Source organism: Mirounga angustirostris, unplaced genomic scaffold, assembly GCF_029215605.1.
Source record: "Mirounga angustirostris isolate CCGP_5_RB_7025 unplaced genomic scaffold, mMirAng1.0.hap1 SCAF_14, whole genome shotgun sequence".
NCBI lineage: Eukaryota > Metazoa > Chordata > Mammalia > Carnivora > Phocidae > Mirounga > Mirounga angustirostris.
In genome coordinates this window covers 86379528-86399936 of record NW_026991722.1, presented here as the reverse complement: position 1 = coordinate 86399936, position 20409 = coordinate 86379528, and the positions used below count along the sequence as shown (strand labels likewise).

Here is a 20409-nt window from a genome sequence, read left to right as displayed (position 1 = left end):
GTTGGTCTTACTGATCCAAGTTAGTCTTACTGGATTCAAGTTGGTCTTACTGGACCGGACACTGTGTGAGTGCAAGAACCATTATTCCTCATTGCTCCCCATTTACCACTGGTCACAGGCTGGGAAAGCAAGCGACCAAGCAGCCCCAGTGCTCCTCACCTCCAGGGGCTCACACCCCTTTTGTACGCTGTCCCTTTCCACTGAACAGGGATAGGGTTTCGGGTTGATACAGGACTCATGGTTAAATTTGAACTTCAGATAAAACAGTAATTTTTCAGTCTTTTACAGTATTTCATGGGACATACGAAAAACTTATCTGTTGTTTATGTGAAATTCAAGTTTAACTGGGAAACCTGTATTTTTGCTTGCTAAATCTAGCAACTCCCAGGAGGGCTGGCTGTGCAGCGATAGGATATTAGGGACATGGAGGGTGTGACTTCCTTTTGTGGCTTCAGCCTCGTTCCTCTTTTTTTTTGAGAGAGAGACTGATTGAGAGCGTGAGCTGGGTAGGGGCAGAGGGCGAGGGAGAGAGAATCTGAAGCTGACTCCCCGCCCAGCAAGGAGCCTGACACCGGGCTCGACCCCAGGACCCTGAGATCATGGCCTGAGCTGAAACCAAGAGTCGGATGCTCAACTGACTGAGCGGCCCAGGCGCCCCTGCCTTGCTGCTCTCTTAGTCACTCGCGCTCGGGGAGTCCAGTCACATGTCATGAGGACACTCAGCAGCCGTAGGTAAAGGTTCACGTGGCAAGTTCCTGAGGCCTCCTGCTGACAGCCAGCTCCGCCTGCCAGTTGTGTGAGCGAATCGCCTAGGAAGCGGATCAGCCAGCCTTGGTCAAGCCTGCAGGTAACTGCGGTCCCAGCTGACCTCTTGACTGCAACCCCAAGCGAGATCCCGGGTCCGGAGCAGCATGTGAGTCAGCAGCTAAGTCACTCTTGAATTCCTGCCCACAGAAACTGTGCGCGATCATGCTCACTGTTGTCCCAAGCCGCGAAGTTTGGAAGGTACTTGTTACATTGCAGTAGGTAATGCCGAGGAGCTCCAGTTATTTGTGAATGAGTGAAGGAACCAGTGAATGCATGAGCGATGAATGACTGATGAAGGCTGTGGTTCCTCCCCTCCTCTGCGCGCTTGTGAGGGCCCTTGCCCGACAGATGACACCCAGGCCTGTGGATCCTTGCGTGCCAGGGTAGAGTCTGCACAAACTCTTGAAAGATAAGTAAGGTATCAACCATCTGTATGAAACATTTCAAGGGAAACCAGATTAGCTAATCTCAGCTCATCTGGATTTCCAATCCTCCCCAGTTCAGGACACGCTCTATATTTTTGTGACAAAATTCGAACTAAGAATAAGCCATGTGCAACTGTATAATGTCACCGTCCTAGAAAAGGTACTTGTGCTAGACTTTAAATATATCAGCCTTGAAATGCCACTGGCGGATTGTTTCTATGGTACCAACCTATTTAAAGTTGTAACCAAGGAAGGATTTTTTCCCCCCAAATCTTTCGAAGGCAGTATGGAAATGGGGCTGTGGAAGCGGGTGATGAGGACCGGGGACTCGGGTAACAGAAACTACCCGGGAGGTTTGCTGATGTGTGCAGAGGGTTTGTCTCTGCGACCCCGGACAGACAGGCCTCACTCTCTACGTAGTAGCTCAGGTAAGTTGGCAGAAATGGTGTGGGTGCCCCAGGCGTGGTGCAGCAGAGGAAGCACCCGTCCAGACGTCTGAGCACCTAGGTTTCAGGCCTGGCTCTGTCCTTACACTCGCTGAGTAGCCTGTGCCTGCCCCTTGTGGCCTGACCTCCTCCACCGCTTCATCTGACAAGTGTCCATGGCGCTGTCAGGCTCCTGCTAAGGAGCCTTGTTGCCTGGCAACCCTTCTGGGACAGCTACATGTCTGAGCACCTCATTGGGAATCTAGACACGGGCCTGGATGTCCCCAAGTCCCAAAGCAAGGGTTTTTTTCTGGGCAGTGGTGGGAGACCGTGATGTACGGGTATGAAGTCAGGCATCTACATCTCTGGTTGCCTCTCTTGCTTTTCTGGAGACCGGGCATTTGAACCCAGAAATCCTGAGAAACCACTGATCTTTGAGGCGGAGAGGCCTCCCATGCAGAGGTGTGAGGTTGGGTCTTTCAAATGAAAACAGCGCTAACCATTTACTAAGCTCTTATTAGTCTTCCTATGGCCAGCAGCTTTAGATGCATTCCTGAGCCACCCCTCTTTTTTTTGGTCCTGAAAACAACCCTTTTAGAGCACTACTGTCATTATCCCCATTTTGCAGATGGGGAAACAGGTGCAGTGAGGTGAAGCTACCTACCCCCGTCCCACATCGAGGAAGGAGCAAAGTGATCTGGATCCCTGAAGTTTTACTCCAGTAACTTCATTAAAAAAAATTTTTTTTTTCCTAGAGGTGCCCGGGTGGTTCAGTCGGTCAAGGGTCTGCCTTTGGCTCAGGTTATGATCCTGGGGTCCTGGAATCGAGTCCTGCGTCAGGCTCTGTGCTCAGCAGGAAGTCGGCTTTTCCTCCCTCTGCCCCTCCCCCCACTCATGCTCTCTCTCTCTCTCTCTCTCTCTCTAATAAATAAAATCTTGGAAAAAAAATTCTAAGTACAGAGAGAACCTTTTTTTTCCCTTAATAACTTGAGGCTAAGTTGCCTACTTGATGTCCTATCACCCCCCAAATGTAGTATTTCCAGCAAACAAAGACATTTTCCAGTGTAACCACAGGACATCCAGCGGAATCAGAAGATTAACATCGACACATCACCACCATGGAAACCTCAGACCACGTTTAAATTTTGCCAGTTGTCCCCATAACTTCCTTTATAGCAGAAAGTTCTAGTTCAGAATCATGTGCTGCATTTAGCTGTCACATCTCCTTAGACTCCTTCAGTCTGGAGCACTTTCAGGGTCTATCTTTGATTTTCATGACTTGGGCACTTTTGAAGATCACAGGCCAGTTGTTTGGTAGAACTTCTCTTTATTTGGGTTTGTCTTAGGTACGTATCCTCATGATTCCATTCCAGTTATGCATCTTTGACAGAAACAGCACAGGAGTGATGCTATGATCTCAGGGCATCCTATCACATCGTATCACATGACGTCCACTTGTCCCCATTGTTGGGCATGCACACCCTGATCATGTGATCAGAGCTTGTACTCTTAGTGACCCCACCACAATCCACAAAGGCCCCCTCTCCAGAAGCCACATGGCAGGGTTCATTTGGTGAAGCAAACCCACGAGCCTCAGTCCCTGGTGATCAGAGTGATCAGAGTAACTGCAGCTTCACCAAGTCGGCTGTAAAGCTAGAGAGATAGCTACAGAGAAGCCAAGCTTACTTCTATCTTTGGCTTTGGCCTATAAACAGATGCATATACATTTCCAGGCCCAGACTCGAAATGGCTTATCTCATCTTCTTGTTTTTCCTCACTCTGCTCCCTGGTGAAGCTTTTAGTCTGTTAGACTCTCTCCCCCCGGCCTTCTCTTGTATGAAACCTCACTTTCTAATTTCTTTCCTGAGTACATACTGTGTGTCAGTCATGATGACACTACAAGTCAGTGGGGATACAGAGACCATGAAGTCACAGTGCCTGTCTCACGAAGACGGCAGTTAATTGGCTTCCTGTAGGTTCTTGATTCATTAATAACAACAGGAAGTTAGATCCAGATCTTTGACCAGAAGTCCAGGGCAATTCTAACAATTGCCTCTTGAATCTTTTCATCATATGGAGGAGAGAGTGAGAGAGAACGTAAGCAAAAATTAACAGCTAACCCTTCCTAAGCACCTACGGTGTGGCAGGTACAGTTGAAACGGCTTACATATTTGATCTCACCGATCCTCAACCATTTTGCAAAAGAGGAAACCGAGGCTTCCAGAGATGTAGTGGCTTGCCCAAGGCCCGTCTGTAAGTGGCAGAGCGGACATGGGAACTCCAGAGCCTGTGTGCTTACAGAGTCCAGAGGCAGCCAGGGATTTCCTGGGAGGGCTTGGTGCCTCTTTCCTTCATTGCATCCCTTGAGCCTAGCACAGGGTAGGCACTGGGTACGCTTCTATTAGATCAGTAAATGAATGAATGTATTAGCCAACTGGCTGGAAAAGAAGAGAAGGGAAAGATTTCCTGGAGGGAATACCTGGGATCTCTAGAGCTTGCCCATTCATTCCTGCACTCTCTCAAGCTCCCGCAGAAGGCAACTGCTCTGTGCCCCTGACGGTGCTTATACTAAAGGACCCCAAAGATACAGGAGGCAGTCTTGACCTTCATTATTCCCGCTTTCAGGCTAGGTCCCGGCCCCACTATTGCCTCACGCTATTCCTCACGACTACCCAGTGAGCTAGTCCTATATCCCCATTTTACAGATTTTGAATCTCAGGCTGGCAAAGGAGTCCACGCAGGCCAAGGTGGCTCGGCGTCGTCCACACCTAGACGGCGCGGAGGGGAAGCCGAGGCGGCCAGGAAATACGCCTCCAGCCATTAGAAGCCCTGAAAATCCCCGCCTCCTTTCTCTCCTCTTAGCCCCGCCCCTCTAGAGCCGAAGGCGCTCTAGCCTTCCGCTGCTGCCGTGGTAACCAGCGCGCCGGTTCCGCTACCGATACGTCATTTCCGGCGCGCCATCCTAGACGCATCCGGGTTCCGGCCGCCGGAGCGGTGAGCTGCTCACCCGGAGCCGGTAGTTGTATTTGGTCTGCGGGACCCGGGGGAGGTGAGTGGGGCCGGGGTGCGGGAAGAGACGGGGTGGGGGTGGGGGTCCCCGCCAGTAGGAGTGAGTGAGAGGGACCCACCGAGCCCCTCCGCGAAGCCTGGCTTCAAGCCCCCCTGCTTTCGAGCTCTGCCGCGTAGAACCTGGGGTAAGTTGTCCGACTTTCCTGAGCCTCGTTTTTCTTATCTGGAGCGTGGGAACGCTAACAGTACCCACCACCTAGAAGTGACTTGATGCTTACATCAGCTCATCAGCCCGAAGCGTCTGGCAAGTACTTCGTACTGCTCTGTGCCGAAGGCTCTGTAACTCCTAGCAACCCTCCGGTTATTACGGTGTCCAAGGAGGCCGCGGTATTATTGACTCCCTACCTCCTCTGAGAACATCTCCCTCCTTTTCACTCTTGGGTGAGGCTGGGACCAGCTGCACCCTACCAGTGTGCCAGTGAGTGGAATAAGTAGGGAGAACTTTGTGACAGAAGCGACCAGAGGTAGTGAACTCCCTGTCCCTGAAGGCTGATTGCGGCAAGCAACTGGTAGGTAAGAATCCCAGTCGCCGTCACGAATTGCAAGTGGTGTCGTGTAGTGCACCGTGCTTGGCACTTCGTGTGTATGTAATACTGGAGCACTCACTGAGTGCCTGGTAGAGCTGGCATTTGAACTCAGGCTGTGATTTCAGCAGTACTTTGTTAGGTTCCTTCCGTAATCCAGTAATAGTAATGATGATGAACCTAATCTTGGGGCTACAGTAACAGCTATTGTTCCTTGAGCGTTTTTATTCTAAGTGGTTTTTACTTTTCTTTTTTTACAAGATTTTATTTGTGAGAAAGAGAACATGAGTGGGGGGAGGAAGAGGGAGAGGGAGAAGCAGACTCCCCACCGAGCAGGGAGCCCATGCGGGGTTTCGTCCCAGGACCCTGAGATCATGACGCAAGTCGAAGGCAGACGCTTAACCACCTGAGCCACCCAAGCGCCCCTGAGCTAGGTGTTTTTTAAGCACCATCTCATTTAATCTGGCTCACAGGCATTCTTAGAGGGTGGTGGTATAGTTAATCTACCGTAAGAGACAGCTGAATGTCATCACCCAGCTACCAGGAGCTGAATTCTCTATGGCAATACGTGGATGTCTGTTAAGGTAGTGTTTATAATTCCTACTGCCTTCAGAAGAGATTCATGTTTTAGTAGGAAAACTTTAAATCTTAGAGTCTCACCAAGTAATATATTTCAGAAAGCATGTTCTAAAAACAGTCACTCCTGGGACCGCCAAGGGTCCAGATACAACACAAACAACAACAAAATCTGGGATCCAGGATAATGCCCACGCCGTTTTTGAGGCAATAATAGAATAACATACGTAGTTATTTTTATGTGGTTTATATACATGTGAGTGTGTGTGATGTTTTATGGCATTGACTAAGACAGAGAAATAGATGCTTAAGAATCACATATTGTTGGGACCAGTCTTTTGTCCTACCTGTTTAAACAGTGTTTGTTCGCTAAAATATGTTTTTAATGTCTGCTTTATTGAAGTGTAACTGATTTTAACAGACTTTGAATTTGGAGGAATTTCGAAGGGAGCAAGGACAGGGACTCAGGGAAGCCTGCTGCTGCTTCCCCCAGGACTTACCACAGACTGTGTGCGCCTTTTTTATTCCTTTCTTTAGTGGCTGGCCATGTCACTGTCCCACTTGTACCGGGATGGGGAAGGCCACATGGATGATGAGGACGATGAGCGGGAGAACTTTGAGATCACCGACTGGGATCTCCAGAATGAATTTAACCCTAACCGGCAGCGCCACTGGCAGACCAAGGAAGAGGCCACCTATGGAGTGTGGGCGGAGAGAGACTCAGACGAAGAGAGGCCCAGCTTTGGAGGCAAACGGTACTGGGCGGCATGGGGCTGCTTCCGCCTTGCTTTAGGGAAGTGGGGAAGATGGAGAGGGGTTTGGGCAGATACCCCACTAAATACACTTAGCTCCTGGCCTTACTGAGTCCCGTACCTACAACATCAGCTAGGGAAGCCCAGCTTGCTCTTGGGCTGGAGTGCTGCCTCTTTTGCTGATTTAACCATCCGTTGGTGTTTAACAAGCAGTTATATGTATTAGGTCTTATGCTCCCATTCCTTGCCTTCTGGGAGCCCAGACACAGAGCATGGAGACAGGCATTCATTGGCAATTCCCACAGTGGAAGTTTGTAACTGATTTGGGACCTGAGGGAGAGAGTTTGACCTGTTCTGGATGGTGAGGGAAGATTTCTCTAGAGAAGCGCCCCTGAAGCTTATATGACAGCAGAAGGTAACAAGGGTGGTTGGAGAGGCACAAGTATGCAGAAGCTCTTGAGGGGAGGCAACGGGTGTCCACAGAAGGTTTTGTAGGCTGGAGTGGAGAGAGGGAGAGGGAGCATAGTTTGAGAAGAGGCCCGTGGGTCTGTAGTAAGAGGGCAGATGATGTGGGCAGTGGTTACGTTTGGAGAAGACCTTTTGGTGTGCAGAGTCAGCACGGACCTCCAGCAGAAGAGGGAGCTCTGTGAGGCCAAGACAGGGTCCCTGCAGGGGTGGTGGCAGGGAGATGAGGATTCAGGCCAGCAGTCCTCCTCCTCAGCGTGAGGTCGTGTGTGCACTGGCCACAGCTCACTTGACCAGAGCGTGTAGCGAGTTTGGGTTTGTCTTCCTGTCCCTTTTGTGGCCTACAGGCTCCAGCCTGTGGAGACTGTGTCTTTTTCACCAAGGAGCCTGGGGAGAAAGAGTATGGAGATCAGCTGAACCCCTTCTCATCTGGCAAGGAAACCTAAAAGATGATAAAAGGATCAGAGGTCAAGAATTATGTAACCATAAGATAATAACAGCCAACATTTGTTGGCCCCTTACTTGTTCTGCACTCTTTACGTGCTTGGTATCCTTTACCTTGTGAGAAAAGTACCATTATTATCATCCCCCATTTTACAGATTAAGAAACTGAGGCCAAAAGCACACAGCCAAGCTGTGAGAATCTGGGCCTGACTCCTGAGTTTGGGCTCTTAGCCCCTAAGTTACATTGCATTTTTTAGGTAACAATCCTCTGAGTTCTCTTACTGCTCGTGGGGATGTTTAAAGACAGGTTGGTCATTGTATAAAGAGAACCAAGGTTGATGACATTGTAAGTGCTGTTCGTGGGACAGTCGTGCTCAGCATCACTACTTTCCATCTCCCGGAGTTAATTTCCTAGGTATTTTACTTTGTTTTCATATACAAATAAAGGTAACGGACTGAAGTTTTTCTAAGAATTTGGCCGATATTTTAAGAATTTGGCCAATATAATTGTTCTTTCCATTCATACCATTTCTTTTATTGTGTTTGATGATTTTTCTCTATCAGAACTTCTTTCTTGCTTGGTTTTTTACTTGAAATAGGGTCCAAAACACATGCTTTTTAAAGTAAGTTAATTTTGAAACATGTAAAAGAAAGTTGCGTTACCACATCATATTTTGCATTTTTTCCTTTCACTTTTATTGAGACATAATCGATGCACTGTTTAAGATCTTATTTTGCAATTTTTATTAGCCTTGCACTGACAGGGTAACTCTTTAACCATACAGTTGACTTGAACACAGCAGACAACAATGTTCCCATGATTACAGGAAGCTAGATCTGGGGCCCTTTTGGTATAAGTGAAGGTGTTGCTCTTTTAAAATGGATCCCTGGAGGTCCTGTCTTAGGGGTTCTCAGGCCAGAAGAGTTTCCACAAGGGATGCTGCAGAAGGTTCCTTACAGACCCCTGGGGGCTATGTGTTTGCTCGCAGGGCCCGCGACTACTCCGCGCCAGTCAACTTCATCAGTGCAGGCCTCAAGAAAGGGGCAGCAGAGGGGGCCGAGCTGGAAGATTCAGAAGATGAAGAGAAGCCTGTTAAGCAGGATGACTTTCCTAAGGATTTCGGACCCAAGAAGTTAAAGACGGTAGCGTCTTCATCTTAGGCTTGTGACCTTTGTAATGTCCTTGGGAGGTCATGCAGCCGAAGCATCTCCTACAGGTCGTGGAGGGGGGTGGGGCTCAACAGAGGCCGGTTGTGTGGGTTTCTCCTCGTGGTGGCGGGTTCCTTGGAGGTGCGAAGGGGGCAGTACGGTCTCTTTGCTTTCCTAAGACACAGTACAGGTCTATTTTTGGTTCGTATGATGCTTTTCATGATGCTCTGACTGCCAGGCCCTTTTCCCGGCATCCAAGCTTGCTTTTTTAGGGTTTTTCTTCTTTATCTTTCTCCATCAACTGAACTTTGGGTTTTTTTCTGCTCAGGGTGGCAATTTTAAACCCAGCCAGAAAGGCTTTGCAGGAGGAACCAAGTCTTTCATGGATTTTGGCAGCTGGGAAAGACACACAAAAGGCATTGGACAGAAGCTTCTTCAGAAGATGGGCTACGTCCCTGGCAGGGGCCTCGGGAAAAATGCACAAGGTAGGGCGCCAGCGCCCTGCAGTCGGGGGAGGGCGGCGAGATGGAAGAAAGAGGAGCTGTCTGGGGAGTGCCTTGCTTTTTCTCTTTTCAGAGTACTTGAACTCCGCAGCCTGCTCTGCCAGCGCCAGACAGTTGTGCCCCTCAGCTGTCTGCTTTCTCACACTCCAACAAAACACTTGTGCTGCAGGAGAAAGAGGCTTAGGCTTTGTAGAAGAAGGCTCAAACAGGCTGCAAACTGATAGGCTTCTTCTGGGCTTATCCAGTGTTTAACAAATGAGCTTGTTGCCAGTATTTACAAATAAGATAATCTTACCTAAGATTTCCGATTTTGCCTGGTAGGAATGGGTCTTAGCTGCAAGGACGGTGCTCGTGGCCTCCACTGCTCCCTGTCATCTTCTGTCCTGGCAGGCGTCCCTGTCCATGAGTTTTCCTGGGCCCTGGAGGTACAGGAGCCGGCTGTTCCTGCTCAGTTATTTGTCCTTCGGGAATAGCAGTGAAACGGTGTGTGGGGCTTTCTCAACCCTAGAGACTGGAGACCTGGCTAAGCAAATCCCGCTTCGGGGCCTCCACTGGTGCTCAGCAGCCTGGTCTCCCGTCCCCAGGCCCCGTCCGCACAGCTCCGCTAACACGTCCCTGGCTCCTTGATACCAAAGCCACCCCGACCGAGCACTTGGGTTCTTCCTGCAGAACCTTGCTGTCTCTCTCCTTCACCTGTTTCCCGTGAGCTGTCACCAACGTGGCTGGAAACAGAGCAGTGTCGATAATCCAGATTCCACCCCCTAAGTAGTTGTTCGGGTCATGCCCAGGTATGTGTTGAACACGTTAGGTATAGGGAAGGTCCAAGAGCCTCCTCATTCCGGTGACCCAGAATGAGAATGAGGGGACTGTCCTAATTCGAGACTGCGACAGAACTAGCTGAAGGGGCGGGTGGGCGGTTTTTGCTGAAATGCTGTAGTCCTGTCTCTAAACCCTTAGAAGAAGACAGTTATTTCTGAGGCTTACGCGTGCCGCAGAGCAAGCGGGAGACAGGAGCTATCAAGCGAAATGGAGGGGGTCTCTCACTGAACTGCCGCTTCACCTCCCTTCATGCTGTCGATAGTCTGACTAATTCACTCGCCTTATCAGAACCTTCCTCCAAATCAAGTGTAGAATTTAGTACATCAGAGTTCCCATTATATGTGAGTAGTTCTCTTTTCTCCCAGTATACCGAAAAGAGAATCCAAGTGGAAGTGAAGATCTGTATTTAGAACATAAATAACCTAATGTCAGCAACCTGTTGTGTGGCCCCATAAATGCTTAGCGATTTCAAATGCCACGGAACCTGAACAGTGTTCCAGGGGCAGAGAAGAGCCTTCCTTCCTGGGTTGTGTTACTCTGTGTCAGGACTAAGGAAGGGTGGTTCCACTGATGGCTTGTCCAGATACAGGAATCACTGTGATCTGAAGTCGTTTATCTTTTGCTGAAATGTGCCAGGTATCATTAACCCCATCGAAGCCAAGCAGAGAAAGGGAAAAGGTGCCGTGGGAGCTTATGGCTCAGAGCGGACCACTCAGTCCCTGCAAGACTTCCCCGTGGTTGACTCCGAAGAAGAAGCCGAAGAGGTAAGTGGAAGCCGGGAATCCCGGCGGGTGGTGCCTGCCGTTTCTGACCGTGGTTAGTTCGTGCGTTCGCTCACTCGTCCCGTCGGTCCCCCGGTGTCTGTGGCGCAGCTGTGCGTCGGGCGGGCGCCGTGCTGGCGTCGGGCTGTACCGCGAGGAGCGGCTTGGTGTCGCGCAGGCTCTCCTGACCGAGATGCTCTCTCCCCCTTTGCATTTACGAGGGAAAGCAGGAGGCTGCAGAGACACACGTTGTCACTGTACTTGTCACCGAGCCTGTCCTTCTGCCGAGGCAGCAGGTGTCTGATCGTGTAGCGATGACCGCTGGGAGTCGGGCCCTGGGGCCGCAGGGAGCAGGCACGCGGCAGATGGGAGTGGGTGAGCCAGGTGGGAGGCGGCGACGAGCGCCGGGCCTGAGGCGAACAGGCGAGGCCTGGGCTGGCCGATCGGGTGGTTTCTGGGCGGCTCCGGGCGGCTCTTGCTATAAATGTGGGTCCAGCAGTGCTTGATCTTCAGATCTGCCTGAAGTAGAAGTCCAGATTTTTTTTAAGGCAAAAAAGAGTACGAGTTTTAACCCAGTGTGAGGAAAACAGAAGGACAAGCACAGAACCCACTTCTGTGGGCTGGACTCCTACTGCCCTCAGACCGAGTTTCCTTCTCTGCTGCAGATCTTCCTACAGAAGTTTTGCAAACCCTGATTACAAAAGGTTTCTTTGCCTTAAGACTCAGGGCCCTGCTTATCTACCTTCATTTTAAATCAAAACCAAGGTTTTGTGTACTTAAAAAAATACTTTGTATCGTTTTCTAAGTTTTGCAGGAGGTGAATTTAGAACTAGCGTAGTGCCCGCCCATAGTAGATGCTCCGTAAGGGTGGCCTTTGTCTGGGTGATTCTCTTTCCAGTCTGGAGTACCTGCTTTTGGAACCTTCTCATTTCTAAGAGGGGCTGGGTGTTGGGGGGATCTCAGGAGATGGTTTCAGTATCACACAGGCACACTGCTTAGCACAGAACCTGCTGTAAATCTAAGACCACACCTAGTGAAGTTCTGTGAATGGGCTCCGTGACCCCACTTGCTGTAAAAAGCAGCCTTTCTTGTTTCACTGACCACCTCCCTCTGCTTCAGGAGTTTCAGAAGGAGCTGAGCCAGTGGAGGAAAGACCCCAGTGGAAGCAAGAAGAAGCCCAAATACTCATATAAGACAGTAGAAGAGTTGAAGGCCAAGGGCAGGATTAGCAAGAAGCTTGCTGCCCCGCAGAAGGAGCTTTCTCAGGTCAAGGTAAGGGGGCCCTTGGTTCTGGTCTGGGATGGACCCTGGGAAACCCAAGTAATGCACACCCAAGTCAGGTCAATCACTGAACATTCCTTCGGGTCATGTCGGGTCTTCTGTCTCGGTTTTTCTCTGTGTTTTTTTTACTGGGCAGTAGCGTGCTCCCATTCCCTGCACTTGCATGTCCAGGGAGAGCTGTCGCAGTCCGAGGGCCGGGCGCTCCTCATGGCACACCCGTGGTGCGTGAGACAGCGGCCCCTTCTTCCCGAAGCGACAGACCGTGAACTTAACATTTCCATGATTAAAAACGCAGTGTGGGGCGCCTGGGTGGCTCAGTTGGTTAAGCGACTGCCTTCAGCTCAGGTCATGATCCTGGAGTCCCGGGATCGAGTCCCGCATTGGGCTCCCTGCTCAGTGGGGGGTCTGCTTCTCCCTCTGATCCTCTTCCCTCTCGTGCTCTCTGTCTCTCATTCTCTCTCTCTCAAATAAATAAATAAAATCTTTTAAAAAAAACAAAACAAAAACAAAACAAAACAAAAAAAACGCAGTGTGAAGATGGTTTTTAGTGAGTGTGTAATTCCAGAGAATGAAGTACTAGAATATTTGGTCCTACTTGTGTGGCTAGACCTTTAGCTGTTTTCAGGTTTGGTTTGGGGCTGGCTAGTGTGTATGTGAAGCCTTGTCTTTGTTTCAGACATTTTCTAAGGATAGATTCTTAGAAGTACAATCAGCAGATTGAAAATTGGAAGCTTTTTAAGGCTTTTGAATACTGGGAAAGGGTGCACTAACTCAGCCTGTGACTAGGAGTGCAGGAGAGTGTCCTCAGGGCATACCAGCATGGAGTGTTTCCCGTTTTAAGAGTTGATTAAATTTTCAACCGCCCTTACGTGCATATAGTCCTGGGTTTTCTGCCACTCCCCCGAGTAGCCAGAGAACCACAGTGACAGTTGTCTGTTGCAGTTTGGCGTGGGAGTGTGTGTGTTTTGTGTGTGTGTTTTGTGCATCAGATTCCTGGCGGGGAGGACCGATAAGCCATGAAGCTGCGCAGGTCCTAGCCAGAGATTTGGAGTTAGGAGATGCAGGCAGGGCCTGAGAAGTTCCGTGTTTGTCTTTGTCCAGCTGATTCTAACGCACGTGGCCTTGGGCGACATGCTTACTTCCCGTGCGGATGGATGGCTGTGTCTCAGTACGCTGTATATTCCAGTTTCCTCCGTTTTCTTGAAATGCTCATTTCCTAAGGTGTCCTTGTCCAGTCACTGTTTTCTTGTGTTTCATTTTGTTTTTAAATCAAAAAACAAATAATTACAGAGCAGTGTGTGGTACCATTTAGGGAATTAGGAAACACAGAGGCAAAAATACTCTTTTCCTTCCTTTCCCATAGATGACTAGTTTTAACACCTTGATGCACGTCCTTCTAGATCTTTTTTCTTTGCCTGAATATACATTTTTTATGCCACAATGTGACAGTCTGACCGCTTATGCCGTCTTAGTGCCGGCTTCGGTCAGTGCAGCCGCTCCTTGGCCGTAGAACTCGGTTTTCTTCTCAGCTAAGTAGTCTGTGCTCCGAGGGACCAGTCTGCACGTGCCGGCTGCGTCCGGCGGTCCCCCCCACCCCCCTCGGAGGCGCGCGCTGACCCGCTGCCCCCACGCGCTCCCAGGTCATCGACATGACGGGCCGGGAGCAGAAGGTCTACTACAGCTACAGCCAGATCAGCCACAAGCACAGCGTCCCCGACGACGGGCTGCCGCCGCAGGCCCAGCAGCCGCCCCAGCCCGGCAAAGAGGCCAAGGCGCTGGGCTTCGCGCTGCCCGAGCTGGAGCACAACCTGCAGCTGCTCATCGACCTCACGGAGCAGGAGATCATCCAGAGCGACCGGCAGCTGCAGTACGAGCGGGACATGGTGGTCAACCTGTCGCACGAGCTGGACAAGATGTCGGAGGTCCTGGAGCATGAGGAGCGGGTCATCGCGAACCTCAGCAAGGTCCTGGAGATGGTGGAGGAGTGCGAGCGGCGCCTGCAGCCCGGCTGCAGCGACCCCCTCACCCTGGACGAGTGCGCCCGCGTCTTCGAGACCCTGCAAGACAAGTACTACGAGGAGTACAGGATGTCCGACCGCGTGGACCTCGCCGTGGCCATTGTCTACCCGCTCATGAAGGAGTACTTCAGGGAGTGGGACCCGCTGAAGGTGAGTGGCTGGCGAGAGGAGCCCCTCCGCTCCTGCCCGGGGTGCAGGGGTGAGGCTGCGCGGGCAGGGCGGCTGCGTCACGGCCGTGTCTCTCCACAGGACTGCGCGTACGGCACTGAGGTCATCTCCAAGTGGAAGAGCCTCCTGGAGAACGACCAGCTCTTATCCCACGGTGGGCAGGACCTGTCGGCAGATGCCTTTCACAGGTACTGCGCGGGGACCGGGAGGAAGATGCTGCTGGGGAGGGCGGGGACCGGCCCTGCTCTGGGGCTTTCCGTTCACTCACCCACCCTGCACCCGTCAGTGTCACGCACAGGCTGGGCGCCAGGCTTGCCCTGGGAGTAAGGCAGAGAGCCTGTCTGCAGCGAGGGGAAAGGGCAGGGGGAGGGGAGAGAAGCAGACAGACAAGGCCAGGGATGGAGGACAGAAAGGACACGCCCCTGTTTGGGGTGGCGGGAGTAGTTGGCAGCAGAGGTCTCTGACAGGAGGTGCCATTTGAGCTGTGGCCCTTGAGGTGAGTCATCAGCTGCGCACAGAGCTCCAGCGGGAAGGCAGGCCATCCCTGGAGAGGGGACCCTTGTGACCCCACAGCAACCCTCCCGGGCAGGCGGGTCCTGGCAGGGGGCCCCAGGCCCTGCGGATGAGCAGGCAGCTGGGCGAGCAGGGATGAGGCAGGTGCAGGTCTGGCCGGTGTGGGGACTGGCCCGGTGATTTGCTGTGTTTGCGTTTCCACGCCTTTTTCTTTCTTATTCCGGAAAGCTGGTGGTGGTGTACTCAGTCTGCTTTGAAACCTATCTGTGCAGTTAGCCTGCCCTCTGCCTCTCTCCCACAGGCTGATATGGGAAGTCTGGATGCCTTTCGTTCGAAATATCGTCACCCAGTGGCAGCCAAGGAACTGTGACCCGATGGTGGACTTTTTGGACAGCTGGGTGCACATTATTCCCGTGTGGATCTTAGATAACATCCTGGACCAGCTTATCTTCCCCAAGCTGCAGAAGGAGGTAGGGCCCTGAGTCGTGGGGGACAGCCGGCAGCAGTAACCAGGGGCCCTTCTCCACTCTCAGTACCGTCAGAAGGCCTGGAATGAACAGAATCTGCTGACACGGTTACCATCCTATGGGTAACTCCAGCCCTTTTGTCGGCACCTTCCCCCCAGAGCCTCCCTATTTAAGTAGGGAATTCATTTTCTTGGTTTTTCTAATGCAAACAGAATCTGTGCTATTTCGGAGATTCCGTGCAGTTGCCCGGGGATATTAGTTTGGTTGTGCAGAGGCCTCTGGGCCTTCGTGCCTTTGGCCACACGGTGCACCTGGAACTGCTGCTTTGTCCCACGCCTTCTGCAGGTGGAAAACTGGAACCCGCTGACAGACACTGTGCCTATCCACTCCTGGGTCCACCCGTGGCTGCCCCTCATGCAAGCGCGCCTGGAGCCCCTCTACTCCCCCATCCGCAGCAAGCTGTCCAGCGCCCTGCAGAAGTGGCACCCCAGCGACTCGTCCGCCAAGCTCATCCTGCAGCCCTGGAAAGACGTGTTCACCCCGGGCTCCTGGGAAGCGTTCATGGTCAAGAACATAGTACCCAAGCTGGGTGAGGAAATGGGGAAAGGGCATTAGGTCCATCAGCTTTGGTGCGCTGGTTTCTCTGGCCAGCGGTAAGGATCCGTGCTCCTTGAAATGCGGGCTTGGAGCTCCACGAGAAAGCCGAAGACGCGGTATTGCTCGCCCCAGGAGTGCCGTTTGCGCTCAGAGGTGGAACATGAATGTACCCGGGGTTCTGATGGCGTCGGCAGCCTCAGACTCTGCAGCCCCTCCTGGTTCCTCATTGGTCTGGTTTGGGCTTCTGGTAACATGCGAGGCACTGGTGTTCTGAGATTTTTGTGGTATTTGATTTTAAGTACATGTTAGTTATTTCTGGGTTATAGAAGAAAAGGTTTTTAAGAATTGCCATGTCAAGAGCTTAAAATTGATGGATAAAAGCAGATTTTTAGGCCAGTGTTGTCCAGTGAGGATTTTGCTCTGTGCTTCTGTGACTTTGCCTTAAAGCCTGGGCTGCTTTTGCAGGGATGTGTCTCGGGGAGTTGGTCATTAACCCCCACCAGCAGCACATGGATGCTTTTTACTGGGTCATCGACTGGGAAGGAATGATCTCGGTGTCCAGCCTGGTGGGGCTGCTCGAGAAACACTTCTTCCCTAAGTGGCTTCAGGTACACCCTCCTTTGCTAACTTTGGGGGGCGGGGTGGGATGGAGGCAGGGAGGATTACACTTAATTTTCTGCCCACGTCTGTCTGACTGTAGGAGCTTGATCCCTGGACAGTTGTCAGGTTGTGCTATCACCCAGAACAAAACTGAGCAGTAATCCCAGCAACCACCACTTGTGAACATACGCCATGTGCCAGATGCTAAGCAGCTCTTGCGCGTTCCCCCCACTCCTCACACCACACCTTTAGGGTGGGGGTGGGGGGAACTGTCGTAGCCCTGTTGTTTAGAGGCCGAGGTTCAGGGAGTTTACATTCAGGAGTGCGTAGCTGCCAAGCTGACTCCAAATTCTACATTCTGAATGCTTCTGTTCGGCCCCTGTAAACCCCTATGAGTGTGACCAGCTTATAGGACCACGATCAAAACAAAACAAACGGCCCCTTGGGAAGTTTTGCTCCCATTCGCCCCCATTGTGGATGCAAGTTTCCGATTTCTTTTTGGCAGGTGCTATGCTCTTGGCTCAGTAACAGCCCGAATTATGAGGAGATCACCAAGTGGTACCTGGGTTGGAAGTCCATGTTCTCAGACCAAGTGCTGGCACACCCATCTGTCAAGGACAAATTTAACGAAGCACTTGACATCATGAACAGGGCAGTGTCCTCCAACGTTGGTGAGTAGGGATTCTGCCTCTTTGGATGTCCTGGTCCTGAGCGCCGCATTTCTGAACACGTAAATGACACAGAAGCAAGAGTTTCCGGGTGCCTGTGGGCTGTCCGCTCCAACACGACTCTGCCCCACCAGACCCCCTGCCCAGCTCTGCTGGCACTGGGAGGGGCATAGGGCCCTGAGTCTGAGTGTAGCCGGATTCACACTAGGGGGGAGCCTGCCTCTAGGGCCCCCTTCCAGGCTCGTTGGCACACCTGTGAGGAGCTCAGTGCGCTGTGTGAGTGGAACAGCTCCCACACAGAGCCGGGGTACAGCCTGACCCCTAGCAGTTGCCTCTCCTCGCCTGGCCTATTTTATTTACTTGTGAAACAGTCATAGTGCCTACTTCTAGATGTTCTTAAAAACCTAGAGGGGTGAAGTGAGCCAGTCTGGAGACCGCTTTGCAAGTGGTGTCTTTGTTGTCTCAGAAGTAGGCAGGTGACTGTCCCCGTAATACCCATCCCCAGCTTCTGACCAGGTGAGTCACTGCCTGGGTCAGTGTGCTTGCATCGCAACACAAAGGCCACTGTGGTACCCAGGCCAGCCCTGCTTCACAGAGAAGCTCCACAAGGCCGAGAGCTAGTTCAAGGTCACACAGCGAGAATGGCAGGTGGGACTGTAATTTCTGTTTCCTGAACCTTTAGTCCTTTGAGCCTATTACATGAAGAGAGAGTTCAGAGAGTATATATTCTGTTGAACGAGGCAGATAGACTTCTCCGCTCTCTCTCATCCGGGTCCCTCAGTGGGCCATCCCCATTTTCATACTCTCTAGAAACTCTCCCTCGGCTGCCCCGGCCCCACGCCGCCTCCTAGAGCTGTTCCCATCTCTTTCCCTCAGCACTGGACACTTGTGGCCCTGTATTGTCCTTCAGCATCTATCTGAGCTCCCCAAATGCATTCTAATATCTTCCAGGGCTGGGGCCTCTATTGGAGAAGCTAAAAATAGAACTAGGCTAGGCCGTGTGTTGTCAAGGTTTCCAGTCCTGGAAGGATCAGTCTCTTGTAGTAATTCCTGTGAATCATTTCTCTGGTTACTACCATTAGCCAGAAACCTCCAGACTAATTTTTGTACGAAAGCAGGAGTGGTCTGAACTTGCCGAAGCTACTTGCCATCTGCCTTCGTGCTTTGTGTCTGAGGCCCAGCTGCCCCTCGCTGAGTCACAAGTGGGGTTGGCCAAATCCGTGTGCGTTTCTGTGCGGTTGGAACCCCTCTCCTCACCCCCCGCCCTTCTGGCTCTCCCAGGTGCCTACATGCAGCCCGGAGCGCGGGAGAACATAGCCTACCTCACGCACACGGAGCGGAGGAAGGACTTCCAGTACGAGGCCATGCAGGAGCGACGGGAGGCTGAGAACATGGCCCAGAGGGGCATCGGCGTGGCTGCCAGCTCCGTGCCCATGAACTTTAAGGACCTCATTGAGACCAAGGCTGAGGAGCACAACATCGTGTTCATGCCGGTCATCGGGAAGCGACACGAAGGGAAGCAGCTCTACACCTTTGGCCGCATCGTCATCTACATCGACCGGGGAGTGGTGTTCGTCCAGGGCGAGAAGACGTGGGTGCCCACCTCCCTGCAGAGCCTGATTGACATGGCCAAGTAGAGGGGGCAGGCTGGACCTTGCACCAGAGAGGGGACATGCTCATGAATAAATGGTATTTTAAACTGCCTTAGAAAGAGTAGTTACTCTCCACCCCGGAGATATTCCCGGTCAGGTCGCCAAGAAAGGACATGAAACGTACGGCTACAGAGAGGTGCATCAGTCTTTATACTGAGCCCTTCCACAGCACCCTCCGTGGCCACCCTCCTGGTCATCTCTGGTGGCAGCTGCTTCTGCCTCAGCCAGCACGTCACAGCGAGTTTACGTCAGCAGCTGAAGGAGCTCTTGTCTTGTTCCTGATGATTTCAAGGTCCTCGCAGTCCTCATAGTCTGGCTCTTCCCGAAACGCCCATGTATCCGTGGGCAGTTGTTGTAGCTTCTGTACGGGGAACCAGTGGATGGAGGTATCGTTAAATATGTCCGTGTACTGCGAAGTCTCAGGCAGCTGACGCTCCTCCAGTCCTTCTAAAATCTAAGCAGGAAAGTTCAAGTGTAAATACACAACCCTGACAGTCACAGTAAACCCCACACTAATGGGTGCCATTTATTGGTCACCCCCAGATTACCCTTTTTAAAAAAAGAAAATAAGGACTAGGATATGTTGATTTAGAGCTTCTGTGATGAACTGGAAACTCCAAGGGCGGTGAGTATGTGGGACTGATACCGAGAATGAAGGACAGGTCCTTGCTTCCTGGAACACAGAGCTATCGAGAAAGCTGGTGGACTACAGTAACTTCCCCCTGCCCTCAGTGAGCCCCTCATGAGCTTCCTCCCAAACGTGTAAGGCAGAATTCACAGTAACGGGGAAATGGTCTGGTTTCACACCCTTTTCCATCCCAGCCCTTTTGTTTACACAGATACCTTTGCAATGTAGGAATAATTTTTCTGTAGAATCCTGGCCGGCAACCTAGAAATTAAAAAAACAAACAACAAGCCCAGCATGATTAGGAGGTATGGGAGGGTTTTATCTAACTTAAGACATTGCAGAAATGCAAAGTAGTTTAAAGACAGCAAACATTTTAAAAAGGGAACGTGCAGTGGGTTCAGTAATCCGTAGAAAACGTGAATGCCCCATCACCACCCCTTCTGCCAAGGGAGGAGTGACGGCGGACACCTAAGGCGTGTGCAGCTGAGAGCAAATGGTTTCCCCCACTTTTAGAAAACACTTGTACGTCCTAAGGGAAGGGAGGAATTCTTGGCAAACAGGTCTTAACTCTGCAGCTTGACTGGGGGCTGGTGTCCCCGTCTAACCCTGTCCGCTTTCCTATGGACCAGCAGGGTCTCCTGCGTGTGGGTCTGTCGGGAAGGCCCCCGCCCCGGCCTGGCGGGACCTCTGCACGCCCAGGCTCACCTTTCCTCGAGTCCTCTGAAGCTGTTCCCGATGATGAGCATCTTGGCGAGGGCGTCTACCAACCAGTTTCCCCACAGAAGGTTGTTGTACAGGGCTGTGCCGCAGTGGGGCATGTAGAAGACGGTGGGCTCGCCGCCGACGCTCCGTCTGCCTTCCTGCGGGGACGGCCGCGTGGTGAGAGCCACAGCGCGAGCCCCTCCGCTCCTCCCGGGAGGTGGGCGTGGGGGGCACATCCGGGAGGGGCGGAGCCCTCACCACGAAGTGATCACCGTGTACTGACGCGAGGGGCCCACGCTAGCCACCCTTGCTGTGCGCAGTTCAGCACGTGTGGCGGGTCACGCCGCACGCCTTGAGACTTCCACGGACTCCTGCGTCCCTTACAGCAGCCCCTCT

General features: G+C 52.0%; 2 protein-coding genes across 5 annotated transcripts in view; one reads left to right on the top strand and one right to left on the bottom strand.

Annotated features, from left to right (window-relative positions):
- Positions 1-6372: 6372 nt before the first annotated feature.
- TFIP11 (tuftelin interacting protein 11) lies at positions 6373-18742 on the top strand. Its single transcript, XM_045887420.3, has 12 exons — positions 6373-6581; positions 8477-8630; positions 8965-9121; positions 10595-10722; positions 11839-11991; positions 13641-14168; positions 14268-14374; positions 15001-15169; positions 15512-15755; positions 16229-16371; positions 16869-17034; positions 18313-18742. Exons 1-12 carry the CDS (start codon positions 6373-6375, stop codon positions 18666-18668), a joined length of 2514 nt encoding a protein of 837 aa, XP_045743376.2. The 3' UTR covers positions 18669-18742.
- SRRD (SRR1 domain containing) overlaps positions 6576-20409 on the bottom strand; it is a 29988-nt gene continuing 16154 nt past the window's right edge. The window contains exons 5-7 of one of the 4 annotated variants that reach the window (XM_045887425.3): positions 20017-20171; positions 19527-19572; positions 18811-19137 (exon numbers count right to left, since the gene is read on the bottom strand). In XM_045887425.3, the coding sequence (XP_045743381.2) occupies positions 18916-19137; positions 19527-19572; positions 20017-20171 (423 nt within the window). In that variant the 3' untranslated portion in view covers positions 18811-18915. The other 3 variants (XM_064578583.1, XM_064578585.1, XM_064578582.1) reach the window with 3 other exon arrangements.